This window comes from Carcharodon carcharias, chromosome 18 (assembly GCF_017639515.1).
Source record: "Carcharodon carcharias isolate sCarCar2 chromosome 18, sCarCar2.pri, whole genome shotgun sequence".
In the NCBI taxonomy this organism is placed as follows: Eukaryota; Metazoa; Chordata; class Chondrichthyes; order Lamniformes; family Lamnidae; genus Carcharodon; species Carcharodon carcharias.
Genome location: NC_054484.1, coordinates 67,590,034 through 67,614,295, shown reverse-complemented (window position 1 = coordinate 67,614,295; position 24,262 = coordinate 67,590,034). Strand labels below are relative to the sequence as shown.

General features: G+C 41.3%; 1 protein-coding gene across 1 annotated transcript in view; it reads right to left on the bottom strand.

Annotated features, from left to right (window-relative positions):
* The window catches only part of epha6 (eph receptor A6), a 701,323-nt gene that overhangs the window by 95,248 nt on the left and 581,813 nt on the right, over positions 1–24,262 (bottom strand). Inside the window, exon 7 of the mRNA XM_041210989.1 lies at positions 9,728–9,798. Coding sequence (XP_041066923.1) covers positions 9,728–9,798 — 71 coding nt within the window. The remainder of the gene's footprint in view (positions 1–9,727; positions 9,799–24,262) is intronic.

Sequence of the window (24,262 nt, the reverse complement as noted above, 5' to 3'; positions counted from 1 at the left end):
TAGTGTTCTTCATAAGATTAGGGGAACATTATTTTTCTGTTGGATTAGGGAAGCTCTTTTTTGCCAAAGCAATGCCATTAAGATGCTTTCCCAACCAAATGCATTTTCCATTTGAATTGGTGATATCCCAGTAAAAGTATTTAAGTGACAAATTACATATTGTAACAAAGGTTCTCATTGAGAAAGGTTGTTGAAATAGATGGTAAACTAACTATCCCTAACTGCTTTGTGTTTTTGTGTCGTATTGTTTGCTGGTGTGGCATATATACATGAGCAGTATACAAACAGTGCAGAGTCAGATGGCTGATACTAAAACTGCATAGAGAACAGGAAATAACTAACTGTGAGGGAATGAATCAACTTCTAAATGGTCCTTTTTCTTCCTGGTGGTGACAATGGCATTAAAAAGGAAAATAGACAAATACTAAAATGAAAAAGAATAATGAAAAATAAGCTGTTTTCAGTTGTTCCTATTAATGTCTTTTGGGTTGGCCTCTTCCCCCAAAAATAAGTAGTAGCAACAGTATTAACTTTGTACAGCCGATTGCCAGCAGGAGATAGAAAAACAAAAATCTGCCCATTTCCCTTTCCCACCATTCCCATATGACAATCACATATTGGATTGAAACATTCACATACAGCACTGTCCCCAGTTGCTACCAGCAAGAACTCAAACCTGCTCTTTCAACTGTCTGAAGGATTATTGCAACTGTATATAACTTGTACTCCACCTGAGTTTGACGAGGCTTTCCAGTACAAATAAAACACAAAACAATCCATTCTTCAATAGCTTTCATTTTTAATGTAATCAATATAAAAATGCCCACATTTTTTTTTAAAAGAAAAACAATACAAACTACCCAAAGATTGTAGTATGAATTAACGGACAGGTAAAAACGACATGGGATAAAATAAGGCAGATTTTCAATTCATCCTTATATGCAGGATAAGCACCAACACTAACTAACTGTGTTGGACTGTCTATCATCAGTAATAACTAGCTCAATTATATCTCAAAACCTTTATACGTTCGACTGTATCTGCAATGTAATGCTTACAGTATGCGTTTGCTGATCACTAGTATAGTTTTTGCTGTGAACTGCTGAAGATTAAATGAAAGACCTTGTCTTGAAATCCACATTTTACTGTCCCTGTAACTGTAACTGATTTGACAAAACATGTTCTTTGACTGGATTTTATTGATTATTAAATGGGTATTTGCAGACCTCCAAATAAATATTTTCCAATTGTTTAAACTCTGAATTAATTTGTATATAACTAACACTAGATACCAATGCTTACTTTATCCAAAGATGACTAGAAATAAAGACATATTGGATACATTTATGAAAATCTGAAATAAAAGCAGAACTTGTTGGAAACTCTCAACAGTTTAGGCAGTATTCTTGGAGAGAGGAAGGTAGGATTAATGTTTCTGTTCTATGACTCCTAGTCAGAATCCCTGACAAAGTGCCACAGACCTAGCCTTGCCTTCCTCTCCTCACAGGTGCTGCCTGATCGGCTGAATGTTTCTAACAATTTCTGTTGTGTTCCCCAAAATGTAGATTTGACGCCCAAAAAGTAGATTTGCCCAAATAATGTAAAATAGTTGCTATCAAAAGTAGTATTTGTCCAAATCGAGAATTGGCAACATTCTTGGGAAACACTTCTGCTTTTTCCAGTCGACTAAGTCAGGTCTATCAATAGTAGCCTGCATTTTGCATAAAGCATTCTTTCATTTAACAGACTCATATTTTGTGTATTTCTTTTGGGGTGGGGGGGGAGGGGGGGGTTGGCGGAACTACAACTATACCAATATGTTAATCTTTGGGTGCTTCTCCTCAAGAGATCAGATCTAGATGGCCACTTGATCATTTTCTCTCAATATCTTTGGAACACAAGTAACGTGAGGAACAGAGAGTAATGTTTCGCATTGGATTTCAGTTTGAGTTAGTACTTTCTGAGAACTCTGTCTGATGTATTGAAAAGTTTGAAATACTTTACATTATCATTGACTTTCTCCATTTCCTTAGGAAATTCTTCTGAAAGATTGATTCACCAGCTGTAATTCTCATGAGCCAGTCAACTAACTATTCCCAGGTCCATCAAGGATTTTTGTCAGTTTTTAAATTCAATTACAACCCTTTCTAACTAGTGTGGATCCTCAATATTCCATGTTAATTATTTGTGAGACTATTTCTGAATAATAAGATAGGAAAATGAGTTGGGACTCAACATTTTTTTAAACTCACCTCCATTCTTTTGCTTTTGTTGTCAAAGTTTTCTGATCAGCTGATCTATCAACATAAAGTTCCTCATCCCGGACCCATCAGAAATCCATCAGAGTCCATAGAAATTACAGCATAGAAATGGATAGTCCAACACAATCATTTAGTGTTGGTGTTTATCCTGCATACGGGGATGAATCCAATGCACACTCTCATTCCTATATTCCACACTCTCATTCCTATATTCCTTTATCCCCCTTTTCATCAACCACCTAGCTCAACTTTCTGGAATGTTAACATGGGGTGGGATTTTCTGGTCCCACCCCAGCGTCAACAGATTTTTGGCTGGTCTCCAAATTTTCCGGTTCTGCCCACAATGGGAATCAGTGTGGGCGGACTGGAAACCCCTGGCCATGTTATTTATCCCAGTTGTGGTCTTACTAAGATAAAAACAAAAAAACTGCGGATGCTGGAAATCCAAAACAAAAACAGAATTACCTGGAAAAACTCAGCAGGTCTGGCAGCATCGGCGGAGAAGAAAAGAGTTGACGTTTCGAGTCCTCATGACCCTTCGACAGAACTTGCGTTCGAGTCCAAGAAAGAGTTGAAATATAAGCTGGTTTAAGGTGTGTGTGTGGGGGGCGGAGAGATAGAGAGACAAAGAGGTGGAGCGGGGGGTGGGGGTGTGTGGTTGTAGGGACAAACAAGCAGTGATAGAAGCAGATCATCAAAAGATGTCAACGACAATAGTACAATAGAACACATAGGTGTTAAAATTAAAGTTGGTGATATTATCTAAACGAATGTGCTAATTAAGAATGGATGGTAGGGCACTCAAGGTATAGCTCTAGTGGGTTTTTTTTATATATAATGGAAATAGGTGGGAAAAGGAAAATCTTTATAATTTATTGGAAAAAAAAGGGAAGGGGGAAACAGAAAGGGGGTGGGGATGGGGGAGGGAGCTTACGACTTCTGAGTTTTTCCAGGTAATTCTGTTTTTGTTGTGGTCTTACTAAGGTTTGGTCCAGATTCACTTTTACATATTGACTTTTGTACCCTATAAAACCAGTACAGTGTTACATTAATTTTTAATGGTCTTATCAATTTGCGCACTGCTTTTAATGTATTGTTAATCTAAGGCCCCACTCCTCACTCCCACCATTCTTTAACATCACCTAACCTTCCCCTGTGCAAAGTATAATGATTTTGATTTTTAACAAACTGTACCTCTCACTCTAACACTGAATTCCAGCGGATCTTTTTTTCCCTATGCTGCCATGTTTTCAAGTTCATCTAGAAACTTCCTTTGGCTCTCAAAATTATTTGCTTTGCCTCCTAATTTAGTACTGTCTGTAAATTCGAACATCATAGCCTCTAACACTATATCCAAATCATTGATCCCATAGGTGGGATCTACATTAGACAGCTGATCCACTCTGTCAGATTACCACCGACTGACTTTAAAATTAGACAGCTTGTCTATTTATATATATATGCCTTTGACAGGTGAGCAGCATGTGTGATGAAACAGTTGATACAGCGCCCATTACATTCAGCTAGAGTCAAGAGTCGATACTTGGAGGAACTTTAAGCTGTCAGGTTAGTCATTTCAGCATGAGCTGAGTTTGTCAGTAGCACAGCAAATGACTGCAATGTAGCTGGAGGACAGAGATGATGGATGGGTGGGGAAAGATAACACATTTAAAAATTTCAGCAACAATCAGCATGTAATTTGAGGGCTCTCTATTATGGGTGTCTTCCTATTATCCACCAGCTGTGATCTACATTATAGCAGATAGAATCATAGAAAGGTTACAGCACAGAAGGACACTATTCAGTCCACTGGATACTGGGATAAATAACATGGCCAGGGTTTTCCAGTCCCGCCCACACTGATTCCTATCGTGGGCAGGACCGGAAAATTTGGAGACCAGCCAAAAGTCTGTTGACTCTGGAGTGGGACCAGAAAATCCCACCCCATGTTAACATTCCAGAAAGTTGAGCTAGGTGGTTGATGAAAAGGGGGATAAAGGAATGAGAATGTGCATTGGATTCATCTCCATGTGCAGGATAAACACCAACACTAACTGATTGTGTTGGACTATCTATTTCTATGCTGTAATTTCTATGGACTCTGATGGATTTCTGATGGGTCTGGGATGAGGAACTTTATGCTGATAGATCAGCTGATCAGAAAACTTTGACAACAAAAGCACAAAAACAGAAGAATGGAGGTGAGTTTAAAAAAATGTTGAGTCCCAACTCATTTTCCTATCTTATTATTCAGAAATAATCAAACAAATAATTAACATGGAATATTGAGGATCCACACTAGTTAGAAAGGGTTGTAATTGAATTTAAAAACTGATGAAAGTCCTTGATGGACCTGGGAATAGTTAGTTGACTAGCTCATGAGAATCAATCTTTCAGAAGAATTTCCTAAGGAAATGGAGAAAGTCAATGATAATGTAAAGTATTTCAAACTTTTCAATATATCAGATAGAGTTCTTGGAAAGTACTAACTCAAACGGAAATCCAATGCAAAACATTACTCTCTGTTCCTGTCCTTTCTATGTCCTATGTCCTTCCCCTATAACGCTGCACATTTTTTGCTCTTCAGATGCTTATTCAATTCCCCCTTGAAAAGTTCAACTGAACCTGCCTCCACCATACTCTCAGGCCATGCATTCCGGATCCTAACCATTCACTGGGTAAAAAATGTTTTTCCTTTTATTGCCTTTGGTTCTTTTGTCATTCACCTTAAACTGATTTCCTCTGGTTCATGACTCTTCCACCAATGGGAACAGTTTCTCTCCAGCTGCTTTGACCAGGTCCCTCATGATATTGAACACCTCTATCAAATCCATATTCAACCTTCTCTTCTCTAAGAATAATCTCAGCTTCTTCAGTCTGCTAACATTATTGAAATTCCTCGTCCTTGGAACCATTTTGTAGATCTTGTTACGCCTTCCCTAAAGTCTTCATCTCCTTCCTAAAGTGCAGTGTCTAGAGTTGGACACAATACTCCAGTTGAACCCAAGCCAATGTCTTATGAAGGTTCTTCATAACTACTTTGTTCTTTTACTCAATGCCTCTGTTTATAAAGCCCAGGAGCCCACATGCCTTTGTTATGAAGAGAAATGAATGTCTATAATGTTATTGGAAATTATTTTTAAATTGGAACTGTAATAGGGTCTGTGTCTATGGCCAGCATTCTCTGTTCGGCATGCACTGGAGTTGGCTGCACACCCACCGACCTGTCAAAGGTCTGTTAAGGCCATTAACAAACCAATTAAACAAATTCACAGGGCTGCCCATCCAATCTTAGTTGGCAGGCCCTGACTCTTCCTCCTCCCCTTGCCCGCACAGGTAGCGCTGAGCGCTACCAACCGTGCGTTATGCTGGGCAGACCTTAATGGGCCCGCCCACGTAAAATGGCGGCACGCAGCTGATCATGGTAGGTGATTGGCTCTGCGCCCGCCCGCGCCCGCTCCCGACTAGCCCACCCGATGGGGAGAAAATTCTCCCCTATGTGTGTGTCTGTGTGTGTATTAATTAGATTAAAACCAGCTAGTCTGGGTACTTTGATATACAATAGTTTTGAAATGTTAATCAGATAAATGTAAGGAAGTTAAAAGGTAAAATGCAATTTGCATTTTTCAATAAACCATTCAAAAGAATGGGTGAAATCTTGCACTAGCTGGGAGAGGCCAAGCAATGTGTTTATATTACTAGTGAAATTGGTGGAACAAAAGGATTATTGTTAGGAGAAGTAAAATTAAAAATCCTAGTAATACAATGGAAAACTTACATTCAAAGGGGAAGTTAGGTATAAACAGAAAGGAGCTTGTGTCTATTAGTCAGGTGCATTTAAGATCTAACCAGCCTTTAAGCCTACAACTGTCTGCAAAGCAACCAAATTGCTAGGAAGATCATTTTGAATTCATAAGATGAAATGTGCTTTACCTGGTGTCTGTTTAAAGTCTATGGGCAGAATTTTACCCTTGACAGCGGTGCTCGGAGGGAGCGATCGGGCAGCTGACCGCAGCCCGCAATCAGCTCTGCACTGCGATTTCATGCAGGCGGGCCAATTAAGATCCCTGCGTGAATCGCGAGCATCAGGTCTGAGTGCTTCCTGTGTGGGCGGGGGAAGGAGGGAGAGCTAGGCCTAGTATGTAGTTCATGCATGCGCACAAAAGAGCGCTTCAATCTCCCTGAGGCACGGAGTTGCCTCAGGGAGATTGAAGCGCTTTTTAAAAAAATTAATAAAGACAATAAAAATTTAATAAAATATGTCCCCTCATGTGACTCTGTCACATGAGATGGGACATGTTTTTAATTCCAAAATAAAGTTTATATTTAATGTTCATTTGCTTTAGAAAACCTCATCCCGCTCGTGGATGAGGTTTCCTAAAAAACATAAAGGCCGCTTGGCCTTTTCACCTGCCCGCCAACCATAAGGTTGGACGTGCAGCATAGATTTGAGTTTAATTAGCTTGTTAATGGCCTTAATAGGCCTTTTAATTATTGGCGGGCACACAAGAGTCGGACAAAATATCGTGCAAATGCATGATGACATTGGGACGCACGCCCAACGTCATCGCGCATCATTTTATGCTTGTCTGTGTCGGGCGTGCACCCGCACACCGAGCGTAATATTCTGCCCTGTGGGTTATTGTTGCCTTGATAAGATTTACCTGCGGGTGATTAATTTGGGGATTTGTTTAAAAGTTATTATGGTAGTAATTTGGAGACATATGTATGAGTTTAATTTGTTGTTAAATTTATATATGTTTAATTTAGTTTTAAAAAAAACCTCTTGTGGCTTTGTGGTTTAATTCCTGAATTCAGAGCTGCATCTCAAACATACAAATTGAAAATAGAGGTTATGACTGTTGTTCAAGTTTCCCTCTGGGATTTAAACAACTCAGCCTTTACCAACTGCTGTGTCATAACACATGTTTCTTCTTATACTGTCTCTTTGCCTCTCTTAGTTTGTTTTTTGTCTCCCCTCTAAACTTTCTACATTCAGCCTCTGTCAAAAATCCATGCAAGAACTATAACATAAAATGTTCACTGTGAAGTTGGTAAAGATGCTATTTGCTTAATATTGCTAGTGAAACCAGTGAGCATCTTTTAAAAGCACTTAAAAAATTTCACTTGAATAATAAACAGGGGAAATATTCACAACACAAGGGTGATTCCCACGTTTCCCACGTTACAGTTTCCCACTTGTATCATCAATCTGACATTTTTGATTGTGTATTGTGATCTTGAAATCACTAGCACCTCTGTTACACTGTCAATCAATGGAGATGTTTTTGAAGAGCAACCTCAATGTTCATGGGCTTCCACCTTGCATACCCAGCTCCACAAATTTCTTAAAAAGGGATATTTCCAGTCACTGTGCCAAAAATGGGAAGTGACTGAAGCAATCTAACAGATTGAGCATGAACATATTTCACCCTAAATAATAATAATGGAGTTGATAGCTAATCAAGGCCATCACAATTAATGTACAACAGACCTAGACATGAGGTGAAGCAAATTCCAGTGGATAATAGGTTTAGGGACCGAAAGTCCAAAGTCACCTATTGCTTCCAAGCATGCTACACTTATACCATATTTTTAACATAGCTTATTAACATAGACTAGCAATGTGGATGACCCTACAATCATCATCCCATGTGAATTACACTTTAAAGTTCTGAATCAGAAAGTAGCTTTGACACTTGATAAGACATGTCAAAAAGCAAAATGTCTTCTTCAAATGTAGGAGGTGAAAAAGTTCTCTGGCTACTGTATGAAGCAACATCAGAAATGTGTTGTGAATATTTCCCCTGTTTATTATTCAAGTGAAATCTTTTAAGTGCTTTTAAAAGATGTTCACCGGTTTCACTAGCAATATTAAGCAAACAGCATCTTTACCAAATTCACAGTGAATATTTTATGGTCTAGTTCTTGCATGAATTTTTGACAGAGAGCTGTCAACATTGCTGTCACTGCCCTACTGAAAGCAAATGCAACTTCAGGATTTAGTGAGTGGGCAGATAAACACAGAAATCATTAAATTGCGATCTGTCACTCATTGCTCCACCATAGGCTGGGATTTAACACACCTCATGCCCAGTCCCCAATCCCAGAGCCAGCAAACAATAAAATCGTTAAAAATTCCCCTTTGCCATTCTGCCATTGCTGTCAGAAACCTTATAAAAAGGTGCATCTTGTTCAGTCAGGCGATATTTGCAATAGCTATTGCTGAACAATAGATTACGGCCCTGAAAAATTAATTTTATATTTGTGGAGTGTTGCTAAATGTCCCCATTATGGTTAAGTACAGACTTTTTGAACTAAAGAATTTTAAACAATATTTTTAAAAAGCATGATATTTCAGCTCCTATCTTCATCCCATTTGTACGTCCCAAACTTTATTTTGCTTAATGTAAAATTTTTTAAATGTGATTAGCCTTTACTGCTATTCATTTCCGAGTTGGCTGTCTCTTAAAATTCTTGAATTTGATTGGTTGCTTGATCAGTTTGATGACATCACTGGAGCTCTATGCTTCATTACACTATGAGCTGGATTTTCTAATGGGCATTAGGACTCCAACAGTGCAATTTTCGTAGAAGCTACCTCCATGCTCACTGCCCTATTAAGAACTGGATATTGATACTGCCAGTCAAATCAAGCAGCTCTGGAACCTCAAAAGCTCCATTGGGAGAGGTGGATGTTGCTAACGTAGGTCAGGGATTGAGAGAGTGCCTCAACTTGGAGGCACCTTCAGAGGTGTGCATTCAAATTACAAATTCTGAGGGTCAAAGCTGTTACACCCCCCAGAGTGGAGGGTACACCCTCCTGGAGGGATCGCTTGGGATGCAGGCAACATGAAGCCTCTGGATTTGATGCCCCCCCACCACACTGTCACCTCCATTGCGATAGTGGTCCCTGCACATGGCAGAGAAGCTGCTCTGCCAGCAGCAAAATGCCCGCATGCCTGCAAAATCTGATCTAATTGGATTCATGACCAGTTTAATTAGCTGCTTGCCTCTGTGGCATGGATTTTCCCAGTTCCCCCTGGCTGTAAGCCCACCAAACCCATGGCTGGGAAAATTCAGCCCTATGTGACAATCAATTGCTCATTGGGAGGGTTAAAACTCTTGCCACATCATTAGATCTCTCAGGGAGGCATTCTTCAAGGTCAGCACCGAGCAGCCTGGCTTTGCTCCTGACCACTAAATCCAGGCCAAAAAAATCTTACCTGGTGTAAGGAGTAAGATTTTTCTAATCCTTACTTCTGACAACAGTTATGACTAAAAATGGAAAAGCTTTGCCAGTCATAATCTTACATATGAATTTCAATTCCTGGAATACGTGCAATTAAATTAAAAATGTATTCAGTGGTTAATTTGTACATCAGATTTAATCAACAATGTTTGAAAAGTCAGACTGTGATTCCATTTTGTCACAATTTATTCAGCTTTGGTTAGGTTCTACTTACTGTGCCCATTTTGGAAATGTGTTCTCCTCTTCTCTTCAGATTTCATTTTTGCTTTAATATACCAGTGGCACCTTCACAAAGGTAGAAGAGTGAAAGCCATGAAATATACACCAAGCAATCTTCAAATTTCAAAGAATACATATCAACTTCAATATAGTTATCAAAGCAATTCAGAAATTGAATCAACATGTTAGAAATGTCTAGAGGACAACATCTCATTGGGATCTGCTGAAGCAATAGGATGGATTGCTTACTGTGTGAGACGCTCTTTCAATAGGAATAATACAGATGAATACAAAGCTAACAAAAGTGACTGATGGTGTTTAATATTGTCTAGCATGTAGCACAAGAGACACTAATCTACAAAATAGATTACTCTTAGCATAGGGGCATTATCTCCAGAAATAGGCTTTTGTTTATTGTGGATGTTTGTTACAATCACTCAACTGAGAAGCCACAGCCTAGATAATGGTTATGTAATTATCGATTAATCAGTACCTTGCTATCTCAATGTTGAATGTACAATTTTATGGATAGCTTCAAATTGCACTCTCCATACTTAAGGATCCATTACAAGGCAGAAGTATCCTGCTGCTTTTGGCTTTGCTCATGTTCAATTATGAGATACATATTAATGTATTGCATAATGAAAGTCAGTTGATTATCGTCAGTTAATAACAATATATCTCCTCTCATAGAAATTTCTATGGTTGGTTATAAACGGATGTACTGTAAATATAGATCTGTGACATTCCAAAACCATTGTTTTGAAGAGAGGGGGGAAAGCCAAAATGGCTAATTGTCAATGATGACACTTAATCGTCATAGAATATCATACTATGTCAAAATATCTCAAACAATTAACTACTTCTGCAATGCAATGGCTGTTCTGCATGAAAGATTAAGTTACAAATATAGCATTTATCAGACCAGATCTTAACATGGCAGTGAATTAGATATGGGGATACTGTAGCCATTTCTTTATATGAATACAAAAATGGGTCCTATGATTACCATTGTGATATTTCTAAAAATTCTGGCCAGAACAGGCAGGAGATTGTACCACAATTGTAGCCATGGCAACATACTGACATGTTAAATCTTTTTCAATGTATTCATTTGCACAATGTGTGTGTGCGTTTGTGTGTGTGTGCGTTTGTGTATGGAGTGTGGGGGCTTGTGCGGGAGAGCTGGCCTGTTTGTGGGAGTGGTGGTGTATGTGGGGGGTAGTGTGTGTGAGGGTGGTGAGGTGTGTGGTAGTGTTGTGTCTTTGTGTGTGCGTGTGTGGGGAGGAGGTGGTGTGTATTTGGGAGGGGTGGTGTGTGTAAGGCAGGTGGTGTGTATCTGTGTGTGTTTCTGTGGGTGGGGGGTGTGGGGGTGGTGTGTGTACATGTGGGGTAAAGGTACTCCCACAGTATTGTTAGCGAAGGAGTTCTAGGATTTTGGCCCAGTGATAGTGAATTAATTTTCTTTGTCTTTTTTTAAATTCATTTATGGGATGTGGGGGTCACTGGCTAGGCCAGCACTTATTGCCCTAGGTGAACTTCAGATGGTGGCAGTGAGCTGCCTTCTTGAACCGCAGTAGTCCATGTGGTGTAGGTACACCCACAGTGCAGTTAGTGAGGAAGTTCCAGGATTTTGACCCAGTGTCAGTGAAGGAATGGCAATATATTTCCAAGTCAGGATGGTGAGTGGCTTGGAGGGGAACTTCCAGATGGTGATGTTCCCATGTGTCTGCTTCCCTTGTCCTTCTGGATGGTAGTGGTCATGGGTTCGGAAGGTACTGTCTAAGGAGGCTTGGTGAGTTTCTGCAGTGCATCTTGTAGATGCAGGTTAGATTCTCTCTTGTTGGAGATGGTCATTGCCTGGCACTTGAGTGGCATAAATGTTACTTGCCATTTAACAGCCCAAGGCTGGATGTTGTCCAAGTCTTGTTGCATGCAGGCTTGGACTGCTTCATTATCTGTTCTCATCTGTAATGCTAATTATCTCTCAAAAAACAAATTATAATCCTTTGGTCAAGAATTGTATTTATAAACTGTTATTTTCTATTAAATGACGACATTAGTATTTTAAATTAACAAAAAGAGCTGTGGATTCAAATGCAAATTTTTGTTTAAGCTATCAGTGATAATTAATTATACGAATACTTTCAAATAGATTCAGATTTTAAATTAAAATTCCAAGGTATCTCAATTATACGCTACACATAACCAAACTAAGATCCATATTATTAGGATTATAATCCATAAATTGAATGCGAGATAGAAGTAAGACTGCATTGGAATCATGACTCAATTTCTGATGTTCCCTTTGCTGTTGAGGAAAATTCATTGAAACGCTTGAAGGGCTAAAAATTGGTTTGCTTTGTTTTACCAGCAAGGGAGACCACAATCTGTGATTTGTAGTGTAGGGCCAAGCGTTTCCCATACTGCTGGCTGCATCTGCAGTCAACAGGGAGCTGAACAGTGTTTGTAAATAGCACACCCTGCAGCCAATCTTCTGTTCTTAAAGGTGGTTCCTCTTAAATGGAAACTGCGCTGAACTACAGGAAACTGCCGCCGAATACGATTGCTGTAATTGTAAACAAGGTAAATGGAACACCAGAACAAAGACAGTGAGAGGTCTCCACAGTAATGGATACAGTGCTGGAAACTTTAGTAGTGGAGGAGGACTGGAGGAAGGAGACCATGATTTCATGTTGGGCAAGGGGGTCCTCAAGAACAAGCCTCAGAAGGGATTTGGAGCAGCTGGCCAGGGAAGTCAATAACTGATGTCTGAGTCCAAGGATTTGGTACCAGAAGTTTAATGAACTCATGTTGGTGTCCAAGATCAGTGAATACATCTTCACATCGCATCTCAGGCCCACTACAACATCAGCTTCTGACATTGCTCAATGCAGCATACACCCATCAATTATCCAGCATCAGGCCCTGGCACTCATGATTCACATCTGGCAACCAGATACTCCATCTGATCCTTGCACACCTACCCTTGTTGCCAACCTCAAACAAACCTTTCACTGCTCCACTTATCTCTAGCCGTTCAGCTGTGCCAGACAATGACTGACATTCTGCCCTGTCTCTCTTGAAGGACAAGGTGGTGCACAATAAAATGAAGCAGAGCAGAGCCAGCAGGAAACAGGGGCACATTATTTCCTGGGCCCCATGGAGGAGATGGCTCTCTGCATCATGGTCCTGGCTGCGACTAAGCCCATTAATCACTCACATGGCACAGGACTTCACGAAGCTCATCTGGCATCTCTGAGAACATTGAGGATGATGGTACGTTCCTGTCCTACCACCCTTCTCCACTCCCAGCTCACCTTTATCCTGCTATCAGTGATAAGCAAGCTGACCTCCTGATTCCCACCCCATACCCCTTCCCACACAACAACCTTCTCCTTCTGATTTTCTGCTTTCAGGTACTCAAGAGCTGTGGCCTGCCCAGTCTCAGGGCCCCCAGGGGGAAGGAGGGAAGGGAGAGAGAATAAAAGGTGTGGCTATGGGTACCCAAATGGGCCCTAGTTATGCCTTGTCTCTTTGTGGGGTATGTGGAACATTCCTTGTTCAAGTCCTACTCAGGCCCTCTCCCACAACTCTTTTTCGGTACATTGATGACTGTTTCAGTGCCGTTTCATGCTCTCATCTGGACCTGGAAAAAATTTTATTAATTTTGCTACCAATGTCCACCCCTCCATCACTTTCACATGGTCCATCCCCGACACTTCCCTTCCCTTCCTTGATCTCTCTGTCTCAATTTCTGGTGATAGACTGTCCACCGATATTCATTACAAGCCCACAGCTACCTCGGCTACAGTACCTCACACCCTGCTTCCTGTAAGGACTCCATCCTATTTGCTCAGTTCCTTCACTTCCGTTGCATTTGTTACGATGATGCCATTTTCCATAACAGTGGTTCTGACATGTCCTCCCGCTTCCTTAACCAAGGTTTCCCACCCACTGTCATTGACAGGGCCCTCAACCGTGTCCGGCCCATCTCCCGCGCATCTGCCCTCACACTTTCGTCTCCCTTCCAGAACCATGATAGGGACCCTCTTGTCCTCACTTTTCACCCCACCAGCCTCCGCATTCAAAGGATCATCCTCTGCCATTGCCGCCAACTCCAGCATGATGCCACCACCAAACACATCTTCCCTTCACCCCCCTGTCAACATTCCGTAGGGATTGTTCCGTCTGAAACATCCTGGTCCACTCCTCCATCACCCCCAACACCTCAACCCCCTGCCACAGCACCTTCCCATGCAACTGCAAAAGGTGCAACACCTGCTCCTATGCTTTCTCCTCCTCACTGTCCAAGGGCCCAAAAACTCATTTCAAGTGAAGCAGTGCTTCACTTGCACTTCCCTCAATTTGGTCAACTGCATTTGCTGCTCCCAATTCGGTCTCCTCCACATTGGAAAGACCAAACACAGGCTGGGTGATTGCTTTGCGGAACAGCTTCGGTCTGTCTGCAAGCATGACCCAGACCTCCCTGTCGCTTGCCATTTCAACACTCCACCCTACTCTCATGCTCACATGTCCATCCTTGGCCTGCTGCAATGTTCCAATGAAGCTCAACACAAACTGGAGAAACAGCACCTCATCTTCCGAGTAGGCACTTTACAGCCTTCCGGACTTAGCATTGAGTTCAACAACTTCAGACCATGAACTGTCTCCTCCATCCCTGCCGCATTTTGATCCCCCTTTTTTCTATATTCATTTTTATTTTTAAATTTATTGTTTTCCACATATTTTCATTAGTTATTTTAAACATTTATTTCTATTTTCATTCATTGTTTTATTCCGAGCTTTTAGCCTATTTTCAATCTTTTTTCCCACCACCGTCCTCTCCCCCCATCTCACCCTCACTCAGGCCATCTGTCACTTTCCAGAGTGCTTAACCTGGTCCAGCCATTATCACATTCTACTTCCTACTCTTACTGTCACCATTAGCACCTCCTTTAGCCAGAACCACCACTATTAACAACTCTTTGACCTCTTGTTTATGACATCATTTGCAATCTCTCCTTTAACTCCACCTATCGCTGGCCTTCTATCCAGCTTCACTTGTTCCACCCCCACTTAAACAGTATATATTTCACCACATTTCTACTACCCTTTAGCTCTGAAGAAGAGCCATATGGACTTGAAACGTTAATTATGTCTTTCTCTTCACAGATGCTGTCAGACCTGCTGAGTTTTTCCAGCATTTTTTGTTTTTGTTTCAGATTTCCAGCATCCGCAATATTTTGTCTTTACCTCCAGGAACAATCCCGGGTATTTCCAGGGACTTCGTAATAGTAGAAGTTCTTCAAAGTCAGGCTATCTGCATGCTGGCTGCTTGCCTCTTTTCACAACACTGGTGTTGGGCCTCTCTTGCAGCTGAACCCTTGATGCTTTGTGGGTGACATGCAAATTCGGTGATTGGACCTGCGAGGTCTAAATTTGGTATTCTGTTGTCATGTCAGCCAGTAGACTGGTGCCCACAGGAAACACCCATGCCAGTGCCCTTCTCAAGATGATACGCAGCACATGCGCCAGAAAGGGCTGGTGGTGCAGCGTCCCCTGCCAGCCCATGAGGGTACTTGGTTTCACATCGCTACTGATTCAAATTATGCATGTAAAATAACTAATTCTACCATATTATGAGATAGAGAAGAAATTGATGGGTGAATGTGTTTAGCAAGGTGAGGGATGGTAGTGCTAAGGAATAGAACTCTTCCCATTTCAAGCACATTGTCAGAGAAAGAAAGGAAAACTTGCATTTATATAATGCCTTACATGGCCACATAACATCACAAAGCCAAGGAAGTGCTTCTGAAGCGTAGTCACTATTGTAATGCAGGAAACAAAATGATCAATTTGTGTACAGCAAGCTCCTACAAATAGCTATGTGATAATGTGCAGATAATCTATTTTTGTGATGTTGATTGAGGGCTAACTCTTCTGCTCTTCTTCAAAATAGTGCTACGGGATCTTTTAAATCCACCTGGGAGGGTAGACAGAGCCTCGGTTTAACGTCCTATCTAAAAGGCGGCACCTCCAAACTCTGTTTGGTGCTGCACTAAGAATGTCAGCCTTGATTTTTATGCTGAATTGCTGGAGTGGGACTTGAACACACAACCTTTTGACTCAGAGGTGACAGTGTTACCAACTGAACGATAGCCGACACCCAGCCCAACCAGATGCAGAGTAAAGCTCAGTCTATTCTGCTCCAACAATGTTCCTCTCCCTTAACCTTAAAAGAACACCCCCACACTGCATCAGAATCACAATTTTTCATTTCCTATATCTGGCTGCCAGTGACCTCCTTGAATATGATTTTCAATTAGTGCCAAATTAGGAAGATTTACACTGCAGAGCAGTGTCTACTAACGACTGAATTGAGACCTTTGCAAGTTTTGTACAGCCAAAAGGCTATCCATAAAACAATCACTGGCCAGGTCCCTTTCCCTTCAAACTGCCTCTTCCCATGCCTCCCTCAGACTTGAATCTGCCGGCTGAGTCTGTGTGAGACAGGTGATTTTTCATCCTCTTAGAAATGGCGACTGCAGAAGCAGGTTTTATGGTGTTCATAACCTGCCAGGCACATTAACATGGCATAGGTCTCAAATGGCTGCTGCTTCTTGGGGGCGCTAATGGGCAGGCAGAACACATGCTCCAATGAATTCCTGTTTCAGGCATAACTTGAAAACTAGCCTCTTGATACGTGGTTTATGTTTGGACAACCCAAGTGAACAATCAGATCATCCAGTGCAACACTAGACAAATGACAATGCTTGGATGGATACTGCCAAACACACTTTAGTTCCTGTCTAATTCAAAGGCAGCTATATCTACTACTAAATTAATTAGCAATGATTCATTTTAATTACTGCCTACATGGTATGTGTTCTTGAAATGAACATTTGTGCAATATGATTCATAAGTAAATAGGAACATGACAACTTTGAGAAATATGTTTCCCCAGCTGTAATCGTACTTAATGTAAATTCCAAGAAAAAGCAAAGTACAGCTCTGTGGAGAATGATTCTTTTGAGGATTACATTTGAACCAGAGCAAGGTACAAGATAAATATCTGAGGCAAAGGAAGGAGAGAGCAGAGCAGCAGCATTAATATTGTTTGGTATTGTAAAGAGTGAACGAATGGGTTGAATGGACTCCTTTTGTGGTTCAATTCCTGTTCCGAACTTAACAATCAAGCAGGATTGCACAGTTATTTTTTAATTCATGGAATGAGCCATGCTTAGTTCTATCAACTTTAATGAATTCAAATGATTTATCAAGTGAAATCTTCTTTGGAATATATTGACAATTATAATATAGTTAGTGTGCTATGGGTTATATGTACTCACAGGAGCTTACAAGCTGGCTTTGCAAAACAAGCCAGTGGCATGTTTTTGATTTTTTTTCTGTCATTCTTACTCTCAATACAGTGAAATCACGTTGAGTCAAACTTGGATGACATGAAATTCTGGTTATGTTGAAGTTGTCAACCATTTCTGCCAGCAGAATAGCAAATCCCATAGAACAATGCCTGTGGTAAACCAGAATTTTGGACTGGTAACTCTGGATTAGCCAAACTTGTCTAAGCTTGTCATGTGACTGTGCTGACCAATCAGAGTGGAGTTAGACCACGCAAGAGCGCAAAATCATGGAGCACTGGGCAAGCCATAATTTGACATTAAGGTCTCCTTGTGAAAGGTTTTGCAAAACCTGTGAGTATGGATAAGCCTGTGAGAAAGTTAAAAGTATTGTCAGTCAGAGTGAAGATGAAGTTGATACAGTAAGTGGAAAACTGTGGTGCAAAGCGGAAAATGGACATCGCGATGGAGTGGGAGATTCCACCGCCATGTTTGTCCACTGTTATGAAACACAAGGCGAACATCTTGGAAGAGTTCGACAAGCAGGCATACTCTCCAGCAAGGAAGAGGATGAGAGCGGCTGCCTATTCCAGTGTTGAAGAAGCTTTGCTAATTTGCTTCAAGGCAGCCTGAGCAAAGAACATTCCCAACTCTGGTCCAATCCTACAGGAAAGGGTAGTCGCCCTGGCAAAGAAGCTGGGACACATGGAGTTCACCTGCGGCAACGGATGGCTGGATGTGTTCAAAATAAGCCATGGTATCAACTGCACAAGATGTTAAGAATGAGGGCGAGCAGGGTGAGGCCATCCAACCCAAAGGCAAGGCACTTTCTGCTCACCTTCAGGAGGCTGCATGGTATTTCCAGCAGATGTTACCATGGAAACTTACACAGAGTTGGACAATGCCATACAGAACTGACAGATGATGCAATCATAGATGCAGATGTTCTTCAACCAAGGAGGCTGATGGCACCAATGTGTTTGATGAACGCCCATCCACTTGCCTGTCTGTTTCCCTAGCCAATATCCACAAAAGCCGTAGAGATGCTCTGGGATTTCGCACTGCAGCCTGGAAAAATGTTTGGCTGCACTGAAGGCATGATGGACTGTATGGCACATGTTTGAAGACAGCACGCTAAGCAGAAAAATGTTACAGAGTTTTTCTGGAGTGAACTCCTGACATTTTTCAATGCAAAGCTCTGGCCTTTTATAAAGGCAGGCCATTGTACAGTATGAACAAATTAAATAAAGACTTTTTCACACATATCCTGCTTTTCTGTGTTTTCATTTGGCATTTGAATCTGTTGTTTTTGGCGTAGACAGTGTTTGTAGGCATATCAGGTTACATAGAGATGCATTCATGTGGGAATGGAGTCTCATCAGCTATCACAAAGCTTTGCATAACCTGAATTAGTGGGCAGATCCCCTGGGATTTGACTCATTGGGATTTTATTGGACCTAGCCTTCTGTATTATATGTTACCTTCATTAGTGAATCTTATTTCTCTCATGAAGCTCCCAAGAACATCACTGATCACAATATCTACACAAGGTTCTTTCAGCAAGACATTCTTCTTTCCAGGCAGAAATATGGTTGAAGCTGAAGGACACCATTCAATGATCAGGTTTTGGAAATTTGGCTGTAAGAAGTCATGCAGTAAAGAGTGGGTTTCTTTGGAGAGTTTCACCCAGCAAAGAGAGAACTACCAGCGTTGCATGGAAGGGACAGAGTACGTAAATGCAGCTTTACCTTTGTCCCAAATCCAGAACATGACTTTGGTTTACACAAAATTGTTGTGGTTGGTGTGCAAACGTAAAGCAACATCTTTAGGCTATGTTATGAAACCTCTATATTCTTTACTATAAACTTCAGACAGCTTAAAAGCTAGTGAACTGTACCTATTAACCATCTTTCTAACTGTAGGAAACATGGTCATGAGCTTCCATAGCACTGTGCACTAATGTCAGACCATAGAGCTGAGCTCATCACCTGCTAAGCAGAGAAAGTAACAAGCACCAAGTACTGTCTCAGGATAAGTTCCTTAATGGTGCATGTTCACACATTCACTAACGTGGCTGGTGTTTTTGGTACTTAGGTGGCCTATATCTGCAATAAAAATCCTCTTTCCCTTCAATAACTGCTTGTAGACAGGAATGGGGTTGCCAGAGCTGCCTCAATCAACTTTTTAAAATTTATTCACAGGGCGTGCGCCTAGCTGGCAAGGCTGCCATTAGATGCCCATTGTGAGTTGTCCTGAGATGGGGCTGGTAGGCCTTTTTGAACTGCTGCAGACACGCGATATTTATGCTGTTTGGTACGACAGAGTGGCCAGCTAGACTACTTCAAAGCATATTAATGGTACAGCACTGGAGTCACATATAGGTCAGATCAACTAAGATTGGCACATTTCCTTCCCTAAGGGACATGAGTGAAACAATTGGGCATATATGACAAACTGATAGTTTCATGGTCACTTTTTCTGATAACGGATTTCTATTTCCAGATGGTGAGAGTTGAACATATACTCTTCAGATTAATAGATCAGTCCTTCAGATTACTTATCCACCAGCATAACCACAATGCTGTTTTACCCATATAAAGAGAATGCCATTGAGATTACTACTAATGGTGACAATTGTGGAAGTGGAAGAAGACGAAATTGGAGGCCTCCATCAAGCTCATGACTAGTATCCTCAGTTTCTCATTCTTCTCTCCTTATTCACTCACATTCCTTCTCACCCTCACACACAATCAGACATTACAGCATTTCAGTGTAACACACTGCAATGTCTCACCATGATTAACAATGTATTTTACTGCAAACATTCTAAAATATGTTCTCCTTTTGACTCTACAGATGCTCAACAGAAGGAAGTGGTCGAGCTCTATGAGCAGCCTCAGGCTAGGTCCTCACAGCACCCTGCATCATCCACTATTACGCCAACAAACTCCACCACTGACAGATCGACACTTGAGGTTGGGGATGTTGTTAGTGACCTGTAGGATTGAGTACTTGGTAAAACACACAACATCAGCGAGGAGGAGAAAATGCAGATGGAATTGTGGAAGGTGAAATCTTCTGTCTAGGGAGACATCATCCTTTTTCACCACATTAGATAATAAGCTTGAGCCAGGCATCATACATGGTTTAAATAATCTAATTGCAGTGGTATGTTCTAACACAGATCTTGTAGCTATATTCAAGAGCTGCACAACAGACAGGGATGGCAGGAACCAGCATAGATGACAGAAACATCCCTGAGCGGGGGTGTGATCCTAATCTGAAATCTCCTTACTGTAATCATCTAAATGAAATAGTATGTGAACAAATAACAACTGCAGCTGTCATCCTGTGGTTGGGCTATCCTCTGACCCAGCACAAGGCAAGAGCTGGCCACCGCTTACCTTACACAGACACAACCTTCGACAGCTGTCCATCTAAGTTCTTCCTCTCACTGTGGAGATGTTTACATGGAGCTCATTGTTAAAGAATGGAAGACATACACCAAAGACTGTCACAGAGGGAAGCACTGGGGAAAAACACACTGAACAGACCTGCAGCATATGGCATAGGGATATGTAAAAGCTTCTGATGTTGCATTGTGTTCCAACATTTATTTTGGTAAGAGGCAGAACCAGGCTATTGGAAGAAATGAAGGAATATTGATTAGTGTTAATATATGACAAATCCAGTGGTGGGGAAGTTTTATTTATTGAGGAGATTACTGTTGTGCATTGCTAGTATGAGACACTCAATTAGGTGTGCCTGATGACTCGGGTAGATTGAACTTGTAGTTGTACAGCAAATTTCTTTACCTCTTGGTAAGTCTTATATATCTGTCACTTCCACAGGATGAAGGAATCATTAGACATGCTGTGGAAAGGGCTATTGATATGCATGATAGCATTCCTAGAGTCATAAAAATCCCACACATTCACTGATTGGTAGCCCTGACTATTCATGACTGAAGTTGTTTGGTGTGGCGCATGCATGGCCATGAGAGCAGTCAATTATGTCCTACCGTTGTGGGAATTCTATGCCCAAGTGAAGTGAAGGGCTCTTACATGTCCCTGGCTGCTATCCATTTGAAAATTATGAAGTCTCTGGCCCTCGCAAACAATGCGTTGGTGGCCTGCTTGATATAATTGCAAACTGTAGATTGGGAGATGTGTCTGAGATCTCCACCACTCATCAGGAAAGCAGCCCATTGTATAAAAATTCAACACGGTCAAAACTATGGCAGCCAAAGAGAAAGCATATTTCACCCCTCTCCTTGGGTTCACCCAGTTCTGCTGAAGGGTCACGAGGACTCGAAACGTCAACTCTTTTCTTCTCCGCCGATGCTGCCAGACCTGCTGAGTTTTTCCAGGTAATTCTGTTTTTGTTTTGGATTTCCAGCATCCGCAGTTTTTTGTTTTTATATCTTTATATAAAGAGAGAGCATAGTCTGGCTACTGGATGTGCATGGCTCTGGGAATCTTATTGTGAGTGTTTTTAGACAGGGTTCAGGTATGAGGGCCTTGACCAATATGTGAGTTACACTGCAATTCAACCTTTGAGTTATGCACATGCTTCTTGAATAAAATATCAGTAATAGTAACATTCAGTTCACAATCATGGGTAAAAGACGTAGTACGGCTCTAAGTACCTATCAGGAAGGCTCTAAAGTGTTTCCTAATTTCTTTATCGAACCATACAAACAGTTACCAACAGATAACAGTAAGAACAGCAAGGTTCATTGAGCAACAAAGACCTGGTCTCCCTTTGCTTTATGTCTATCAGGTGCTACTTGTCCATGCAGATTGCATTAGAGGAGGAGCCCTAATTTCCATAATGCTTGCCCTTTTAATGAATCTTGCATACAGTTGGTGAACAGCTCCTAGCATGTGAATTATTTTGTGTCTATAGAGCATCATACAGGTAAATTGTGCATTATACAGGTAGAGTACCACCGCTTACTTTGGATTCTCGTGTTCAAAAGCCCGCAGCACCTCAGGCGTTTTCCATCATGGGGTCGACCCCATTAGATGAGGAAAAATATGCCCACCTTTCAAAATTCAAAAATGCCACTAAGTATAAAAATGGTTAATGTGAGCAATGGCTGCTTATTATTTTCTTGCTGTTTATTCTTAATGGACTCATCTGCTGCTGCTATTCATCCCATCTTGTGTCATTGGGATAGACTGTAATCAATTAATAACTTCTAATGTTTGGCTGACTTTGTTTCAGCGGTTTGGGGTAATCAGATTTATTATATAAAACTGAAAGGTTATTAACAATAAACAAAAAGAAAAGAATGGATTCCAAACACATAGGGCAGAATTTTACATTTGACTTGCGGGCGCATGCCCGACACACCGGAACATAAAATGACATGCAATGATGTTGGGCGTGCGTCCCGACATCATTGCGAAGTCGCGCGATATTTTGTTCGGCGAGTGTGCGCTGGAGTCGGCTGCCTGTCTGCTGATCATTGATAGGCCTATTAAGGCCATTAATCAGGTAATTATCCTGAATTTTACGCTATCCGTCCACGAGCGGGATGAGGTTTCCTGAAGCTCTTACAAATTAAATAAAAAGTTTCATTTGATCTTAAAAACATACCCCATCTCATGTGACACAGTCACATGAGGGGACATGTTTCCTTGAATTTTTCTGCTCTTTATTAATTTTTTCATAAAGCGCTTCAATCTCCTTGAGGCAGCTCCGTGCCTCAGGGAGAGTAAAGCGCTCTTTTGCGCACATGCTCAAACTGCATGCTAGGCCCAGCTCTCCCTCCTCCCCCAGCCCAAACTGACAGCGCTCAGCACTGCCACTCAATATCCATGCAGGGTGGGCCTTAATTGGCCTGCCCACGTGAAATCGTGGTGAAGAGCCAATCACGGGCGGCGGTCAGCTCCATGACCAACCCCGCCTGCTCCTGCCGAGCCTGCCTGACGAATGGAAAATCCTGGCCATACAGCCCTAACCCATTTAGAAAATGGATCTAAATGTAGAATTTCAATGGACCCAGTCACTTTTAAATGGACCAGCAAGTACATACTTTTAGATTTTTCATTGTGTTAAGCTGCAGCTGTAGCTCAATATATGAAGCAATTTCTGTGGGAATTTTGTAAAAATGGAATTTGAAAAGAAGTTTTAGCACTGGCACTAAAAATTTATTCAACTAGGGCAAGTTAATAACATTTAAAGCAAACGTGTTTTCTGATAATGTTAATAAAACCTCATTTGCTTTCTGGAGATGTGGATCCTTTCTGGTGCAGTAAATTGCTATGGAAACAAGCTGCGTCACAGAGTGGCAGTTCATAAGCACCAAAGACTGCATGTCAAGCAGTGCTTAATGGGGGCCAGAATGGCCCAGAAAAGTGTTCTGGTGCATAGACAATTCGACATTGATGTGTCAATGCTTCTTATCTGAGTCCCACTGGTCAGTAACCACCTGTAACATGGAAAACATGAACAAGTGGAAAGCAGAATGCAAAAAAGTCATATGGTACTTAAAAGGATGCCAAGAACTCTAGCATTGAAAGAATTAAGTCTTGTTTAACAGCTGTTCATTTAACAGTTTTCATTTAGACAATATAGAACAATTTCAAAACATGGGTTAGACAGTGTAACAATGTAATATGCTCACAATGATATTATAGTAATTGAAGTGATTAATCCAGATGTGTGAATGTGCTACTGAATACATGATCCTGCTAGTCCCAGAGAGACTATAAGAATGATTCTGTAGTCTCAGGTTTCAACTCAGGAAGCTGTGCTCAGGGGGGAGCATGGAGTGCAGACTCATCCTTATGTCAATCTATATTTCTGCTAAGTAGATGGTGGTATTCCCATGTGCCTGCTGTCTTTGTTCTTCTAGCTTGTAGAGCTTAGAAATTTGGAAAGTGCTGGCAAAGAAGCCTTGGCAAGTTGCTGCAGTGCATCTTGTAGATGGTACACACTGATGCAACTATGTGCCGATGGTAGAGGAAGTGAAGGTTTAAGGTACTGTATGCTGGTCAAATGGGCAGCTTTGTCCTGGATGGTGTTGAACTTCTTGAGTGTCACTGGAGCTGTACTCACTCAGGTAAGTGGAGAGTATTCCATCACACTCCTGACTCGTGCCTTGTAAATGGTGGACAAGCTTTGGGGAGTCAGGAGGTGAGTGACTCACTGTAGAATCC